This window comes from Glossina fuscipes, unplaced genomic scaffold, assembly GCF_014805625.2.
Source record: "Glossina fuscipes isolate IAEA_lab_2018 unplaced genomic scaffold, Yale_Gfus_2 1, whole genome shotgun sequence".
Taxonomy (NCBI): Eukaryota; Metazoa; Arthropoda; class Insecta; order Diptera; family Glossinidae; genus Glossina; species Glossina fuscipes.
In genome coordinates, this window is record NW_023998415.1 from 9,533,752 (window position 1) to 9,552,009 (window position 18,258).

General features: G+C 33.5%; 1 protein-coding gene across 1 annotated transcript in view; it reads left to right on the plus strand.

The window, feature by feature from the left end:
• Window positions 1-8,069: 8,069 nt before the first annotated feature.
• LOC119632411 (lachesin) overlaps window positions 8,070-18,258 on the plus strand; it is a 19,621-nt gene continuing 9,432 nt past the window's right edge. Inside the window, exons 1-5 of the mRNA XM_038025304.1 lie at window positions 8,070-8,490; window positions 13,761-13,867; window positions 16,376-16,583; window positions 16,661-16,822; window positions 17,676-17,804. Coding sequence (XP_037881232.1) covers window positions 8,373-8,490; window positions 13,761-13,867; window positions 16,376-16,583; window positions 16,661-16,822; window positions 17,676-17,804 — 724 coding nt within the window. The 5' untranslated portion in view covers window positions 8,070-8,372. The remainder of the gene's footprint in view (window positions 8,491-13,760; window positions 13,868-16,375; window positions 16,584-16,660; window positions 16,823-17,675; window positions 17,805-18,258) is intronic.

Consider the following 18,258-nt stretch of genomic DNA (forward strand, 5'->3'; position numbering starts at 1 on the left):
TTCTGAATAAAATATTGTGAGCCAAATTTTCACCATGAATTGTTTGGGTTTTTCTTCCATACACCGACTTTTGCAAAATAAGGCTTTATGTGGAGAATGCTCGGAGATCCGTTCAGAAAATAATTCGGTATAATAAAAGATGGGACATTATATTAAGTCCTCTTGAGCGTTAGGTACATTACATATAAGCCTAATATACCTTGTGCCACAAATGGGGTACGGAGATTGTTTTCTGGATTTTTAAGCGTAGCTGCTTGCGCGTAAATTCATTTTGTTAAAATTGGAAAAGATCTCTACACTGTGCACATGTAAGTAGCATCGAGACGGTTCTAAGGTTCGTCCGTCTGATGCCTATTTAAGCGGGTGTCCAACTATCATTTTTTGCTCAATGTTCAGACCACAATTTTTAAGGTCCTTCGATGAAATCTCGTGCACTGACTAAGATCCAAATTTGAAAATAGATTGGATCACACCTTTTCCACGACCGCAACCCTATAACACCTTTATTTGGCGAAGTCGTTTTATGAAAAGAGTTGAAATTTTGCAAATTTTTCTTCGCAAAAATCGCTAAATTGATACGAAAGATTTCGATAGTATCGCACAATTATCTGACTACTTGTCATTGTGTCCACGAAAGGTAAGTCTTTATATGGAAACAAAGTATAATATTTATTCCTTATGAAATTCTACATCTCAAATGGTAGAAAGGTCCAGTTTTTAATATTTTATGATAAATTTTGGCATACATAACAGGAATTTGATATAAACATTAAGTACATCAAACTTGGATCAAACAGATCGCTTTCTTTTTAAGGCCACCCTATATAAGTGCTCATACGGAATTTATGTCTCTTTATATGGCAGAAAAATCTATTTTTGGTTCTTTACAACAAAGACAGGTGAAGAGCCATATAAAGTGTTTGACAAATAAAATGTGTTCATATTCGATCACGCCACATTACGTTTTGAGGCACTCCAACACTTGGGGACTCCAACAGTAAGTTTGTGTTTACATAGGAATAATATGTAAATCTTAGTATTTCATCAAGATGATCGATTTATCACGAAATGAAGTGAACTAGTAGGTCATTCTATGGTCCACCCTGCTCAGCTAAGACTTACCTTATTTTTATTAACGGGACACTTCGCGATGAATTCGTTATAATGCAAATATATTCTTGTGCACCTCTTGCGGTCTCTGAAATATTCAAGAATGACATTTACATGGTCTTAAAGAAGGTTGGATTAACGATCACATCCATGAAAAGAAGAGCTCCTTTGACAATTGATGTCTTAGATGGTAGAGAAGTTAATAGAATAATAATAATAACAATCATGTAAGTTATTTAAGTATTAGAAGGAAATTATTTTTAACTACTAAAAGAAATATTTACTTTATTAGACAAAAAAAAGAAAAAAAAAATTAGTTTTGAAATATATTACAAAATGGCAACACTACCGTCATTCTCCAAAAGTGAATTTATCGGAAGAAGCTCTGCCGTACGCAGAGTAACTGGTGCAAAATTCAATGTAAAAACGGAAAAGAATCGATTAACCTACATGCTGATAACCAGACGGATTTTAAAAGTACATATATATTTTTGCACGATTGGCGAATATTTGAGAGAAAAAAGTTCAATTTTCAAGCAAGTAGGGAGGCAATCTCTTCTTAATGGGTAATTTAAAAAGAAAAAATTTGGCAAAAAAAGAATTTGGTCCCACTCTATCGCGCGTTATATATGTAATCTTCTTCTTCTTCTCTTTAAAGTGTTATTTCGTAGAAAGAAACGCCAAGTTATTGGAGTTGCGTTGTATGCCGCTTTCCAAAATCGCGTTCCGAGGAACAGGTGTTTAAAATTTTCGAATATATTATAAGAATTTTCTCGTTCGCTAGAATACATTTGGTATTAAATTTTTGCCATTAATTTGTAATTCGAGGAATAAAAAAGAAAAAATGCCTTTCTACGTTCAACTATTCGTCTTTACTCTCTTTCCTCGAAAGTTTTTTGCTAGCAAGTGCCGCTTTTGCAGCGTCTATTACACACGGGATCAAGGTGAAGTGATAGAGCAAATTACAAGAAAGGGTATAATTCAATAGCCGAGTTCATAACCAACTCCTAAAGTCTTTTTTAGTAGAAGCATTGCACGCTTTCGAGCTATTCAAGGGTCGTCTTAAGGAAGCTACTTTTGTGTCGTGAGGCTCTTAAATGCATATAAAAACTTTCTAAGAACATTTGCTGGTGCATGAGAAGAATTAGAAAATGCTAGGCGGCAACTTCCCAGCAACGGATTTGACGCGCTTGGAGAGAACAAGCGAAAATTTGCAACGGAAACCTTTCTTTCGGGTAAGGGATTTTTTCTTAGCATTCTATAAAGTTCCAGCCGTCTTATAAGTTAAGAAAGAAGAAAATATTGTTCTAACAAATCGGCAGTGGTTTCTCTCTCTTAATACTTTACTCATGACGATATGATGCGAAGAATTTAAGAAATTATGCGATAAGAAGTTATGTGTGTTTAGAAATGTGGTGTGTTTAACAAGTAGCCTTCTGGGTATCCTGTGCTATGAGCGAGGCGTTATCACTACTCACGCATACATACTAACTTGGAAAAATATTTTAATTTTCTTTTTCTTGGCTTCAGACTATACGAAAAGAGATAACAGAGGATCACCAATTACTGGGAGTGATGGATAATCGTGCAATGTGGACATGTGTGCTCAAGCTTGCAGTTCTATTTGAGTGATTTTTCAAAATTTACCCGAGCTTAGTGAAAAGAAGTGACTTTAATATTTTTGTAAATCTGATTTCAATTTCGTTTCGTGAAATGTTTTCGCTGCACAGCACAGTCTTTTCAAAACATTTAACAAGTCCGATAAATTGTCTTTGATTCGTATTACAACTGCATAATCACTGGCGTTTGAACGTGCGCAAGAACGACCAATTTTGTCGTCGTGCCTTGCGCAGTGAATTTTACTCTGTGTATGTCTTTTACAGAAGAAAACTTTCTGTTCTGCGTACCAATTAGGTCTCCTATCACGTAGCTCACGTTTGTGAAACATTATGTTCAAGGCAAGCAACGACAAGCAAGCAACGCCACAAGACCATAATGAATATTTGAGCGTATTTATAATAGAAAAGGAAATTCCTTCTTTCATTATGACTAGGCATTGACTCGCAAAAAATGAAATTATGTTAGCAAAGCATGGTTAGGTATAATATCTTCATCCTTCAGCCTATCTTTTAAAATTGCTTTCATGTCATTTATATTTGCTTGCATACGAAAGCGATACTTGTTAAAAGTCCTTAAGCTACTTAGGATAGATAATTGACTGAAGTACTCCAAAACGTTGAATTAAATGTGCCCAACTCGAGAGATGATTATGTTGACAAATACATGAATAAACAAAAAATAAATAAATAAATAAATAAAAAAATGAATAAAAAATAAAAATAAAAACACGTATCCTCTTTAAATATTTTTCACTTGCAAAAAAACAAATAAATATCATATTTAATTATGTGCTTTGAAAATGCTGGGAATAATGTGTTTCGAAACGGACGATCAGGTAGCTCAACTAATTTTTAAAAGCGAAACTCGAATTTGGATTCGAGCTATTTCTAATTAACATATTTTTTCCATTAAAGGTGCTGCAAAAATTTGTTTCTGTTTCCTTTTCTTTTTCTCTCCTTTATAAAATTTTCATGCACTTAATAAATAAACATACATAAGCACACACATAGAAACCAATACATTAATATGCAAATACGAGAGGTCAGAATTGGTAGCACGGCAGCACTCGGAATATAGTAAAGCAATAACTTATACTGGCAAGAGGCATTATTTTTATAAAAGAAAAAAAAAAAGAAAAAAAAAAAAGAAGAAAATCATGAAGCAGCAAAGACTATGCTAAATGAATAGAAATTAATTTTAACGTTGAAATCGTCGAGTGAAGTTTCGCAAGGAGAATCTGTATGAGCGTTGAGCGTTTGTCTTTTTGACGAAGAATTTCAGCAACGGAAGTAAAAGTTGGCCTTCATTCGTTTACAGCTAAACCTGAAATTTGAACTTTTTTTTTTTTTTTTTTTTTTTCATTTGATTTTCATTTTTTCATAAACGAAATTAATTCACTAATTTAACCCATTGATCCATAGCTTAGAGTAGCGAGAAAGAAAAATTCTTATTGAAAAGCAGAGCAGAGGAAAATGGAGCATCGCGTAACAGATATAAGTTTCATGGTTAATTTTTAATCAGTTTATATTTCCATTACTGAGAAAGCTGAATACGCTCACTGTGATAAAAGCAAATGAAATCTCTTTCATATTAAGCACTATGAAGATAGAGAGAAACGATAAAAATTTTACAAACTGTCTAACTGTCATTTTGCTAAAAGTTTTCACAAATGTTTAAAGTGTAGTGAGATGATTGACGCTCTACGTGTTGAACCAGCAGACACTTGATAATTGAATTTTTCATTTCGTGTGATGCATAGAAAAATGTATATATATATGTATATGTATATGTATATGGATACTTTTATAAATGCATATGTGTGTCTATTTGTGATACATTGTGTATGAAGAGAGAAAAAATAAAGATTGCTGAAGACAGTAACTTCAGGCAGACAATGGCCCAAAATACGTTCAGCAGTATAGCAGGTCAACAAACACTCGCAACTGTCACAACCAAACTTGAAACCATAAATGTCGAGTAAAATTCTAAAATGCTTACTCAATACGTACGCATATACACATATACAAACACACACACACACACACACACATACGCATACACACACCTTTTTCGAATTTTTTGTAAAGTCACCTATGTACAATATGAAGAAAATAAACTATAAAAAAAATATTTTAAATTGGTTATATATATATATATATATATACCATACATATACATATTTGTATGTATCTATGTATATACGCGGGTATATATTTATGTATATATGTACGTATATATGTATGTTTGCATGTGTGTGCGTGTGCATTAAATTACCACTTATATCTGTTTTCTTGGTTTGTTAGCTTTTCAACGTCCTCGGTGTACACATATTGTGAACGCGTGTATACATATATGCGAAAATATATCATACCCATACAAATATATTTTAAATATTTATAGCCGCCAATGGCGCGGTGGATTTATATTAATCTGGCCATTACGTTTGCAACAGCAAATACTGCACATAATAGAAATCGTGAGGTAGTTTAAGCTCATGTTGCTTTCTTTAATTGTTCGGTCATCTTGCTTTCGTATTCTTTTAAGTTAAGCGAAAACTGAAATATTTAGCTCAAATTTAATAACATATACGAACGCGTTCTAAGTTCTTGTTAAGTAAATAGATCGATAAATCGACAGATCTTCGCCAGCAATTTATGTAAGCTATATGTTTACTTCATATATATAGGAGATATCTGCAATTCGCTGCTAAGTCACTATAATTTTCTTATTCGGTATATTCGAGTAAAAGAAAACAGAGGTTCCTTTTTGGTATCCATATATAATATTATAACCCTAACGCGTTTGCCATTGTTTGTTCTTTGCAGTCCGTTGATATCAATATCTATATATATATATATATATATATATATATATCTTTCCCTTTATTTCCCTTCTGCATGTGCTCGATGTGTTTGACATCGTTTCGGTTCATGCTTAATGCAGACGTGGAAAGATATAAAATTGCATATATTTTATGCAAACGTCACAATGGACAATTTTTATAATTCATAACGAGTTTCATTTAATGTATATTTTCTATATCTTTTTATATTGTTTCGTTTTTCTCTCAGGAAGATGTAAATATATGCGCCAGTTATATGTATATATATATATATATATATGTGTATGTATTGAAAAAAAAGAAACAAAAATCAAGGAATGATTTATTCAGCACACAGCGAATTTTGGACAACCATCAGGTCGCTTGAAAACTGCGAACTCATTGCTTAAATACAAATTCATATAATCCGGAGCAGAATATATGATCACGTGAAGCATCCAATTTATCCTTAGTACGGGTTAACATCCATTATACATGCAAAGCTCTTCTTACGTCCTAACTAGGACTTTTAAAATCAATTACTTTACACTTTCTAAAGTTTGCTTATGCTCAATCATTTACATAATTCTAGCATTTTTCGAAATTCTTTATGACACTTTTTCGTATTAAAATCCCCAATTGATGACATAAAAGCGAATAAACAGTCTGTAAAGAAAATGATTTTTGTTCACTTAGTACTTTCAATTTCCGAGATTGTATTTATGGCAAAAATAGTTGAGCTTTACAATACAAAATATTTGGGTTTCCTTAATCGCAACCTCATTTTTCTTATTTTTTTTTCGATCATCGTTTACAAAAACGAATTGTTTTAAGTGAACTAATTAATTTAATATATCGCCGTTTAATAAGGTCGGGGGCATAAAGATGATACATAAATGGGAAAAAGTGAAAATTAAATCAGTAACGGATAATAAATTGAGTTAACCGGGTATTGGTATTCCACGCCGTAAAGACACTTTATTTTGTATTCATCATGCACTCTTCAATTCTGCAAACCGAATATCTCGTTAACACGAACACATGTGAAAATCATCTTACGGCGATTGCTGAACACTTATCACCTCTCATTGAATCTTGAGTAATATTTTGGATTTTATGTAATAATCTGCATAAAATTTAGGATTTCAGTGTCCAGCGAAAGAATGTTGAATTTCGACGAATCCAAATTTCTCTAACAGATTTTTAAAAGGAATTCAGCCGCTTTATCCTTATATCTGCTTGTTACAAATGATCGTACAATATTAGTATACTTTCTAGTGATATATATATATATATGCATACGTATATTGCACCTGTAACGGCATTTTGAACATATAGACATGAACGCATGCGTATATATGTATATACATATATCTATATTCGTAACAATATACAGAATAAAAAATAAAGAAAAATTAAACTTTTTAATCGTACCAATGTATGACATATATATGTAATTACATGCATTTCACGTACACAGAAATAGTACACTTGTACCCATTTATACCCATATATATATATATATATATAGTGCATACGTTAACAGCATGCATGTATGACATTATGAAAACTCAGCAGCATGTGCAACAGGAAGTTGTGTCGCACACACTCTCATAAATCATTCGGAAAATTGATGCAGCACTTTTACAATTGTACAAAACGAATACATTCATGATATACACTAACCGAAAAGGTCCATTCATACGTACATATACAACATATATATATATATATATATATATATATATGTCACCTAAACGTAGTTGATGTATACGCATACATACAGATGCTTACATATAAAGATATGTATACGTACATACATATATTTATATACATATATATTTATATTTATATATTATATATATATATATATATACGTATATATATATACCGAGTTATTCGTCGTCCATCCGCATGAATTCAACGGATACCTATGATTGTATGTACTGATGTACCGAGAACGTGTGAATGCCCCTGTGTGTACGTCCAAATACAAATTGTTATATAAAAATGTTGCATTACACGGCTTTTGTCCGTTTGGTTTTCTTTATTCCAGAAATGAAGTGACAACATAAAAATAACAAAAACAGCGATAATAATACCAACAAAGTGTATGCAAAAAACAAAACAAAACAAAAAAAAAAAAAGGAAAAAAATAGTAGAAGAAAAAGAGGAAGACGAATAATAACAATAACAATAAAAAAAGCTCATGGCATACAATTAAAATATTTAGTTTCCATTTAAAATTTTTTAATAGAAGGGACAAAGTAACAATAATAACAACAACAACAACAACAACAGCAACGAACAAACAAACTGAAGTTTAATAAAATACTGAGCGCGCAACTTTCAAATCAAAACCTTACAATATCCATTCATACGTATAACTGCAACGTTATTATTCCTGATCGCAAACAGAACAGAAGGAAAAAAGAAGAAAAATCGAAAAATAGGCAAAAGTTACATAAAAGAAAATAAATAACAAAAGCAATAAAAACAAACAAAAAAAAAAAAAAAAAAAATTAATTAAAAGTTTTTGCTGTTAAATAAATAATAATTGTTAGAGAAATACCAAGGATAAAATCCGTATATAGCAACTGGTTGCAGTGACTAGTAGTAGCAGCTCGAAAAAACATCAAACACTAAAAGTTCACATTTTGAAAAATCGGCTGTGTCCAAAACCGCATACCGCATGCATTTGAAAAAGTGTGCATTTGCATTTTATGTGATCGAAATATGATACATATATCGATGCAAAACATCCAATATTTGTATATGTATTGTTGTTATTACTGCTAATAATATATATTTATTAAACATCATGATTTTTCTCGTGACCATCATGCAAGTACTTTTGATAGCATTCAACCTATTTCCCAGTCGATTCACGAATCGAAAAGTGCTGTTCCTCGTTTACCTCACAAATCTCGTAACACATGGTAAGTCATTCTTCATAATTTCAATTTTTATTTATATATTTTTTTTTCCCCAATATTTTATGATTGTATATATTTTAATAATAAAAAAAAAGATGCTTAAAGTGGGCATAAATTCTTAAGCTCAAGCTTAGTTGGCTCAACAGCAAAGTTTCAAGTTGCCTTGTGAATCTTTCTTGAAGGAACAAGCAAAGTGTAACCACTTAAGATTATACGATGCATAAGAAAATGATTCGCCATTGAACATTTACTCTATGCTGATGAAGGACATTTTGCGGGACTATGATAGGGCGAATAATCTCGAGTATACTCCCGATTTCTATTTTGCGCCTTTCAGACCCTACTTTACAGAATTGATTTAAAATGTCCCCATCTCAAGCCAGCGTTTATTATGCAGGCTATGATAAATGTTGAAGTCAGATATGTCGGATTTGTCGGAGATGCAACCAACTTATTTACGTTCGTCATTTTATGCATTTATTGGATTGAGAGAAAACAAAAAAAGATCCTTCCAAAGTCAAAGAGATATAAAAGAAGGAAATTGACCAAACTTTTTACAAAACCCAGTGGATATGTTGTACTTGAGCGCAAGCGACCATTAAATATTATAAAGATGAAATTTCAAAAATTATGCTTTATGATCTTTCTCTTACCTATCCATGCATGAGAACTTTTACAAAAAGAACATCATTCCTTTCATATTTTAAATCTCTATCTTGTACTAACTTTCATTACAAAATACAAAAACTAAGACTTTGTTGCTGTGGAAAGGCGTCTTATACCCGTTATCGAAGGATGGGAGGTGTACTTTACGTCTCAAAACGTTTGCCACACCCAGAAGGAACCTTCAGAGACCCCACAAAGCATATATACATATATTCTTGATTAGCATCAAATTCTGAATCGAATTAAGCATGTCCCTCTGGCTGTCTGTCCGCCTGTCAGTAACGTCTGTTGTAAACATCCTCGTGGCTGGAAAAATGAAGCTATCGACTGGAAATTTGGCAGAAATATTTGCAAATGGGCCAAATCGCCTTTATAACGCTCACAATGAAACTTCAAAATCTTCATTAAGTATATACCTTTTTGCACAGTGTCAAATTATGTATGACCCCAAGCATGTCCGCATGTCCACAACTATATAGTATCTGCGAGAAATACGCTCCCGTCTCCGACACGCCTACAATGCAAAAAAAAATAAAAAAATAAAAAAAAAACAGCTGAGAACAACTTTACCCCGTATCTTTTTTGCTTATTTCTCATAAGTCATACTAGACACACGATAAAAATTTCTACTTTTATTCTGCAAAAATATGAAAATCGGTTACGCTCACTTAATACGATAGACTATTAAAACTTAGTTTTTTTTTTTGGTCTTCTTGAGGATAACGCTTATGGGTCAAAGCCGAACACAAGTTTCTTGCTTGTTTTTCTTCTTTTTTTTTAATCGTTTGCATTCCATGTCTATTTAATACGTGAAAACGCTAATCGTAGCAACTTTTCTAAAATAGAAATTCTACGTCGAATACATTATCGATAGCGTTCGGTCTTTATGCCAACATATCTGAAATAAATATCAAATTAAATCGAAAAAATGTTGAAAATTTACAAACCATGTCGAATATGCAGAAATATCCATCAGGGCTGTGCATATGTACAGGCGATGAACATAAAATGATTTTGTGTCTGAATTCCGAACCTTCAGTTACCATAAAATAACAGGTGAGCATTATCTGAAGTCTTTCCAAGTGTTGCAAATAACCACATAAACCCGGTATACCTTCATCTGATGTAGTGATGTAGTGTATAACGAAACTTTGCTTCGTTTAACTATTAATATAGAAGGTTTTCTAAAAACCATAAATAAATGAATATTTTCGTTAACTACGATATACATAAAAAAGATTGTTGTTGCTCTTTTCCTTTTTGTTTGTTCTATCTATTATTTAAGACCGATGGTGGTATACTAACATTTTCAATCCATTTGTAAATTTACATCTTTACCATGCGGAGATCATGAGTCGTTTGTGTCATTATCGTCTCTCTATTCAACCATCTCGTTCCATGTTTGTTTATAACGTCGATTCTCAGGCTCATCAAAATTAATCAAGAGCACATATTAATTTTATCAATGGGTTCATGTCGTCCGCAACCACGCCATCGGCAGCTGAGAAACGTAAAACTATTTAAAATTTGCGTGCACTTGGAGCAATTTTTATACAAATTATCATAGTTGCGTTAAAATAAAGTCTGAACAGAAACGCTACCACGCCCACAATGAACGTAGAACCACGACGACTTGATTCTATTGACATTCATTCGTATATCGTGTTCGCTTTATGGCAAACGCTTGTTTTTCTTACCGTTGGTATTACTTAAAATATATGTGTTCCACGCAACGATAACTTATTTATGCGAGTTTCTGTGAACTCTCAATATAAAGTAACATGTATCCTTTTGGTTTTGTCAAAAAAAAAAAAAAAAAAAAAAGCAGAAAAAAACACAAAAATAAGAAGAAAAAAGAAGAGGAATCTTTGTTTTTATCAAAAGTTTGAATTTCTTTGCGAATCATTTTTTTTTTTTTTTTTTTGATTTCTTTCCTCGTTACATATTTATAAGAGAAAAGTATCATCGAAACGGTCTCTGTACACATAAATTTCACGATTCTGTCTGTCTATGTCATTCTGTTCCGTTTCTTTGCTACTTCATCTTTGAATATCTTATTCAATCATATGTTGTGGCATTTAATAAATTTCTGTTTGCTCTGATGACTTTGGAGCAGTTCGAAACAGAGAGTTATCCCGCTGCGACGCCGTTGTGTAGAGAGTAGGATGCGTTCGTCGTCAACTCAAGCAATTCTCAAATTCTCTCGAAAATGATAGCACTCACACACACTTTTGTTTTTTTGCATTAGTTTCATTTCACTACAAAAGCATTCATGTTTGTGTATGCTTCCGTTTGCTTGCTTTCCATTTACCTGTGTTAAGAGTAAATGGAAGTATAAATAAATAAGTAATGATCTGTGGTTATGCGGTATACATGTACATATGTATTTATAAAAATAAGCTTTTATTTCTTTGTGTACACGACCGGCACTTTTATAAGTTCGATATGCGAGGAGCGTAAAATATTATATTTTATGGGTCCTCTGATACTCATAAACCGAAATATATGATGTATGCAATTGCATGGACTAAATAAAACAATTTTTGTATCATATTTGCAACCGACCACACCGCGACAGCTCAAATAACATTGAATTATTAGACAAAAGTTCACCACGAAATTTGATGAAAAGCGTACGTTTTGATGATGAATTCTTTATTAATTTAATAATGAAAGCAAGTTAAGGGATCGGAGATTTCTGTTTCATAGCGACGGTTAATTTAAATATAATTTTAACCCAACACACACCAAACCCAATTAACCCGAATAGAACGCACAATACTTTTGTGATGCCAGTTTTCAGCCTCTGGATTGTCTCCACAGTGGATGTATCGAAATTATTCTACCAATTGCTTGCAACTTTTGTCAGACCATCAAAAAGATAATAATGGTGGAATATGATACCATTTCCATTGATCAATTTTGGATGGTTTCTTGAATAGCTGGCTGCAGTAAAATTTGGTCAAAGAGTTCGAAGAGAAATCCATTGGCTTCAGACGCGGAAGAGGCGGAAGAGGCTTTTTTTTTTTTAAACCAGTTGGCCTCCCTCTTCTTCTTCTTCTTCTTCTTCAAGGACATCTTTAACTTTAATGAAATCTTATATAAGATTGTCTAAACTTTTTTAAGAAAAAATTGGCTTCACACTGGCACTTTCGGAAGTTTCAAATATGAGTCTTTACAGACTGTCGCTGAAAAACGATGAGCAGAAATTTTTCTCCATGTTTCTACGAATCTTTCGAAAAAAATTTGAGATTTATAATAAGAGTTATGGCCGCAAATGTTTTTGAGAAAGTTTTTGTGTTCTTAGGCAACTTCTGAACAACATAGCATCACTTTATCACTTCGCGCTCAAAGTTCACGTTTAAATTAAAAATGAAAAAGTATTGACGTCTCTTCTGCCTTTGCCTTGAGCTCATATATTATAAAATCAGTCCGCCGTGTAGATAACGTTCTGTCTCTCTCTCTCTCTTCGAAAGTGTTTGCCTTTGCGAAGCAATGCATCATTTATCTTACCAAATAATCAGTAAACTTGCATTCGATAGTATTAAATTTATTGTTAATTGATGTGTGTATAATAAATTCAGCGATGCCGTAAGGTTTAAAAATGTGGCAAAGTCTGAAATTAACGTCAAGCCGCGGTTTGCTTGCTTACAGCGCCAACCTAACGAATTTAACCATTTATGTTGCCTTAACAAAAAATTCATGTCATATCTTTTTATATCAAGCGAGTATTTAACGTCTGATATACACATTTATATATATATATATATATTAACAATTAAAGTGATATCCTCATGAACTTTTTGCTTATTTTGTCTCATCACGGTTACCAATGCCCATATTTTACTACAATGTATTGCAATACAGTGAATGTATTTTGAGGGAGGTGGTCTATGTACGCGTATATATATATATATATATATATATATATATATATAAATATATATAAGTGAATATGTATTCATGTTTATTTTTATGTGGCCTCCATAATAATGTAACTTGTTAAGTAAGATCGGTTAATGTATTGGTCTGCTTTCCTCGGCTCCGCTTTGCTCTGCTTTTCTATTTCATAAGCTGCTGCAGTGTATGCACAATGCTAGCGATACATGTCAAGTGCACATGTTGTGCTCTGAGCATTTCGTAATTTTAACCATAAAAGTTTGAGTAAACTTTTGCGGTTCTCCCAAATGAGCAGCGAGCATACAGTGCGTTAGAGTGGCAACTTAATTAAACATCAAGTCTTACCCTTGCAACTCATATTAGCCAAACAATGAATGTGCGCAGAGACCCGGGCAATTTGTGCTTTTTTTTTGGTTTTTTTTTTTTGGTTTTTTTTTTTTTTTGTTTACATATACATGGACATTCGCTTGGGCCACCCGTTACCGTTATGATTGTTCTAAATTCTTTAAAAATGTGGCAAAAGCAAGATGAGAGTGAAAATTTTAAATTTATTATAAGCGACATATACGCTCACGGACATAACAAGTCAGTAATAAACGACTTTAAACGAATCTAAACACTTATTATAAATTAATTTTAGTTTGCAATTCATTCTATTTGTGTTTTCTTTTTCTCTCTTTTTCATATTCATTATGTATCGGGTGCAGTTATGATGAACGAACCGCGCTTTGCTCAGCCAATACCCAATGTGACGGTAGCTGTAGGACGTGATGCAAATTTGCCATGTGTCGTGGAACATTTAGGCGGCTATAAGGTAACTTACGTTTATGTTTACGTTATAATTTCATAATAAATATATATCAGTCAATTTAATGATAATTAAGAATGCACAAAACATAACAAAGCTTCACTTTACGTATGTATTCGACAAAGAAGATATTTTATAGCCTGGCTCTCGTTCACCGTTGGAATTATCGATGCTAGCGTACACTACGGACTTTTGATATAAATGCTAAGAATAGTTTTATTAAAACGTGGACGAATTTATGACCGTTTCGAAAAGAATAGACAGTTAGGTGTACGGTATTGTATAAATGACGCCGTAGTTGACAAACATACACAGACTACGAAGATTTGGTTTTTTTTTTTTTTTTTTTTTTGAGTATCTGTTTGCGCCTTTTTCAACTCTCGGTCTCACGTTAAGATGCTTGCGTGCATTTCATGTCCATGTATGTAGAAATAGTAAATTTTGCGAGGCAGGGGAACATTTTGGCTTTCGTTATGTGGAATATTTCACGATATATACATACATCTCTTGTTTTCTTCCCCTGCGTGTTTTTTCTTTATTGTGCCGTTAAATGCGAAAGCATCAAAAGCCGGTGTTGCTCTCAATGCGAGACCTCTTGCCTTTCCATCCCTTATCTTGCGGCTTAACCGGTCCAGTATATCTTTAGCGGCGGGCTTGTCGTTTACGCGACGTTTGTTAACCTACATTGGCGATGTTCTATTCCTCTTTTCTTTAATGTACGAGCGCCAAACATCTCCACTGCTTTCCATTTTCTTAGGTCGTGCGATACGTTTGTCACGAAATAGTCAGGGCAAGGATAGACTTCAAATTCCATTCCACTTTTTTTTTTTGTTCTTTTGGACAGACAAGATATACATTCTCAGCATTTTCGTCGCATATGCAAAAACTGCCAATTGATCGTGTTTTACCTTAAAGTTAAGTAAGTGCGCCTGACAGAAGTCATAACGGTTTGTTATATTGAAGTAAACTTCAACATATTATTTACTGGACCATGTTTCCAGTTTTGGTGTGGGCCGATGCGTTCATCTAAATTTTTTTAATCTACTTAAGCGATTCTGTCATATTCCCCACCAAACTGGCTTTTGTCCGCTGTTTACCTATGCCAATCTGCATATTTTATGCTTCGGCTTTCTATGCGCATTCCTAAGCCTGCGATAGACGGTGCATGCCAATAGTTGTGCTTTGAGTGAATTTTGCCACTTCCAAGACTCGTATTCTACGAACGATGCTCCTACTCGTCCCATAAAAATATATGGCTCTGTCTATGGTCTCGAGAGTTCGATAATAGTCATGTCATCGCTTTTCTCACCCCGTAATAAGTCTGTTCCAAATGCTCTCTATATGTTAGTATGCAGTCGCTCGTTATTCCTTTCCGGTGACTTTGTTATTATACACCCACTTTAAAGGTGACCATGTTCCACTTTCTTGCTTGAGGTTATTAATCTGGACCTGAAAGATGTGTTGAATGCGTTCTCCGTTTTTGTCTTTACGCACTATCAAATCGGGAGAGCCTATGGCTTCGGGTATACCTTTATCTTTTGATACTCCAATCAATAGAACAAACCTTAAAATTGCCTGCGATAAGTGCCGGATTTTTCCCCTTACGTTTTTATAAGCGATTTCTTTTCTCGCTTCGAAATCGGCTGGATTGCCGCCATGCCTGTTTTGCCTTTTGTTTGCCAGCTGTTTCGATCGGCCGCATAATATGGTTCACTTACAATAACTATATCAATCGCTTTCTCTGACATTTTATTGATGCAGATTTAGTATTGAAAGACAAAAATTGATCATCAGTTTCATATATGACAAGTTCTGAGATTGCTGCCAATTGCTTTATAACGGCCATTCTAGCCGGCCAGTGGCTCTTGCTTTTATGTTTGCAGATAGAGGTAGAATATCATTCATTTGATGGGATGGTTCCCTATATTATAAGTCATTCCAAGAAACTTTTGAGTCACCTCCTTGACAAGTTTATAATCTCAGTGACTTTTATACAGTTAACCGAAAGGTTTCCTATTTCTCGTAAAACTCATCTCATCTCTCGGACTTGCCTAACTGAAGCAAAACTAAAGATGAGGTTAAAAGTTGCATCTTCAATGTTCTTCTGCTGACATTGTCACCCATTTTCGAAGTCGAAACATTATGCGCCAGTTATAAGATGATCTGGGTGAGTGTACGGAATACAAAGGTAAGTCAGACGTAAGTTGAACAACAAGGAGATGTTCAGATACTGGCTTATACATATATATATATGTACTGCCCTATATATATATACCTATAAAAAGCAAAAAGCCAGCTAACGTTTGACATTCGGTTTCTAGCATGTCGTTTGTTTTCGTTACGCTATCACCCAGCATCTCATCTATTCTATAAGTTCATGCGCTAAGGCAATATTTTTAGAGTTGCAGCCTGCTGTCACAGCAAATGCGTTTGTGTGTAAAAATGAATTCGCAACAATTCATTCATTTTGTTTTGTTTGATTCATTTGAATGAACGTTGCTTTGTTTTTCGCAGGTGGCTTGGATACACATCGATAGACAAATGATTTTGACTATACATCGACATGTCATCTCGAGAATACCACGCTACAGTATCACATATGACAATGCAAACACTTGGCTCTTGCATGTGAATCAGGCACATCAAGATGATCGTGGCTACTATATGTGTCAAGTGAATACAAATCCCATGATAAGTCAAGTCGGCTACTTGCAAGTTGTTGGTAAGTTGAAAATACAAACAATTTTCCCGTCAGAAACTTAACATAGATATATGCATGTCATGTGTATATCGTTACAGTGCCTCCGAACATATTGGATATTGAGAGCACTCCATCTTCGGTTGCTGTACGGGAAAATCAAAATATCAACATGACGTGCCGAGCGGACGGTTTCCCAACACCAAAAATAATATGGAGGCGAGAAGATGGCGAGGAGATTGCAGTCGAAAAAAAGAAAAAAGGTTAGCTTGGGCTGAAATACAACTAACTACACTCGGCTCTTACATAACAATTAAACATTTAAATATAGAAAAATGTACTTGAGTGCAGTGCAAGGTCGATAATCTAATTCAATTATATTTTCTATTATAAAAGCTGAGTGTAACGTTATAAATATATATATATGTATGTATATACATATATATATATGTATGTATATATATATATATATATATATTGTTTCATTTTCATGTGCAAGACTATTAATTATTATGACGTATTGTTTTGTTCTTCTTCTTCTTCTTCTTTGTTTTTTTTTTTTTTTCTATCCTTTTTTTCTTATATATGGCATCAATGGACTGTCTCGCTTCAATGTGTCAACGTTTCATTGCCTGGTTGAAATAATGGCGTCGTGCTGCCAACAAAAAATGTCTCCATCTATTAAAATGTTCATGACTTGTTTAAAAAAAAAAAAACGTGTACGTGTACCTCTACCTGCATGTTCGTGAATGTGTGTGCTTTTCTTTTATTTTTGAATCTTTACTGCAAGCTGCTATCAAACTATTATACAACATTACGTATCCTGGCCGCGCAAAATCTAATCTGTTTTTCTATATTTTTACAAAATATATACCTGGCCGGTGTATGTGTCCACGTGGACATATGTCCTTTATCTCCATTCTCATTTTTTGTCCTGTTTACTATTCCAAAAAAACTGGAAAAACTATCAATAAATTGTTTTCTTTTTTTTTTTTTTTTTGCTTTGTATGTATACACGTGTGTGTGTGTGTTGTCATGTTTTGCTTTCTATTTTTGGCGTTGTTGATACCATTGTCTTTTGCACCCATACCTCTGCGCATTCAATCTAATATACAGTTTTGGTGTATGATGGCGAAGTGCTACCGTTGACTAAAGTTAGCCGCAATGAGATGGGTGCTTACCTTTGTATAGCAACGAATGGCGTTCCACCCTCCGTATCGAAGCGCATTATACTGGATGTTGAGTGTAAGTAAATAATGAATGGACTTTCAGATTGCATTCATGTTCCACATTTATAAGCTAAAATGATGCTGCTTTGCAGCTCTAATAACAAACGATAGACATTAGGTCGTTTCATGTTTGCGTTCCTTTGTTGTTTTCGTTTCTTGATTTTTTTTTTGTTGTTTTTTTTGTTTTTTTTTTTTTTTTTGTTTTTAAATAGAGTGTTGTGTCCTTCTAAAAAATAGTGCTGGTGTGACATTTTTACAAAATCCCTTGAAGTATCGACTTGTTGGTGTAATTGCTGAAATGCCAGTGAGTTCATTGCAAGCCGTACGTCATGTCATGGTGAATAATTAGAAAAAAAAAAGACAAAGAAGAAAAAAAAAAAAAAAAAACTCTTGTGTTAAAAAAATATAGATGGATATATTTTAACACACACACACACACACACACACACACACACACACACACACACACA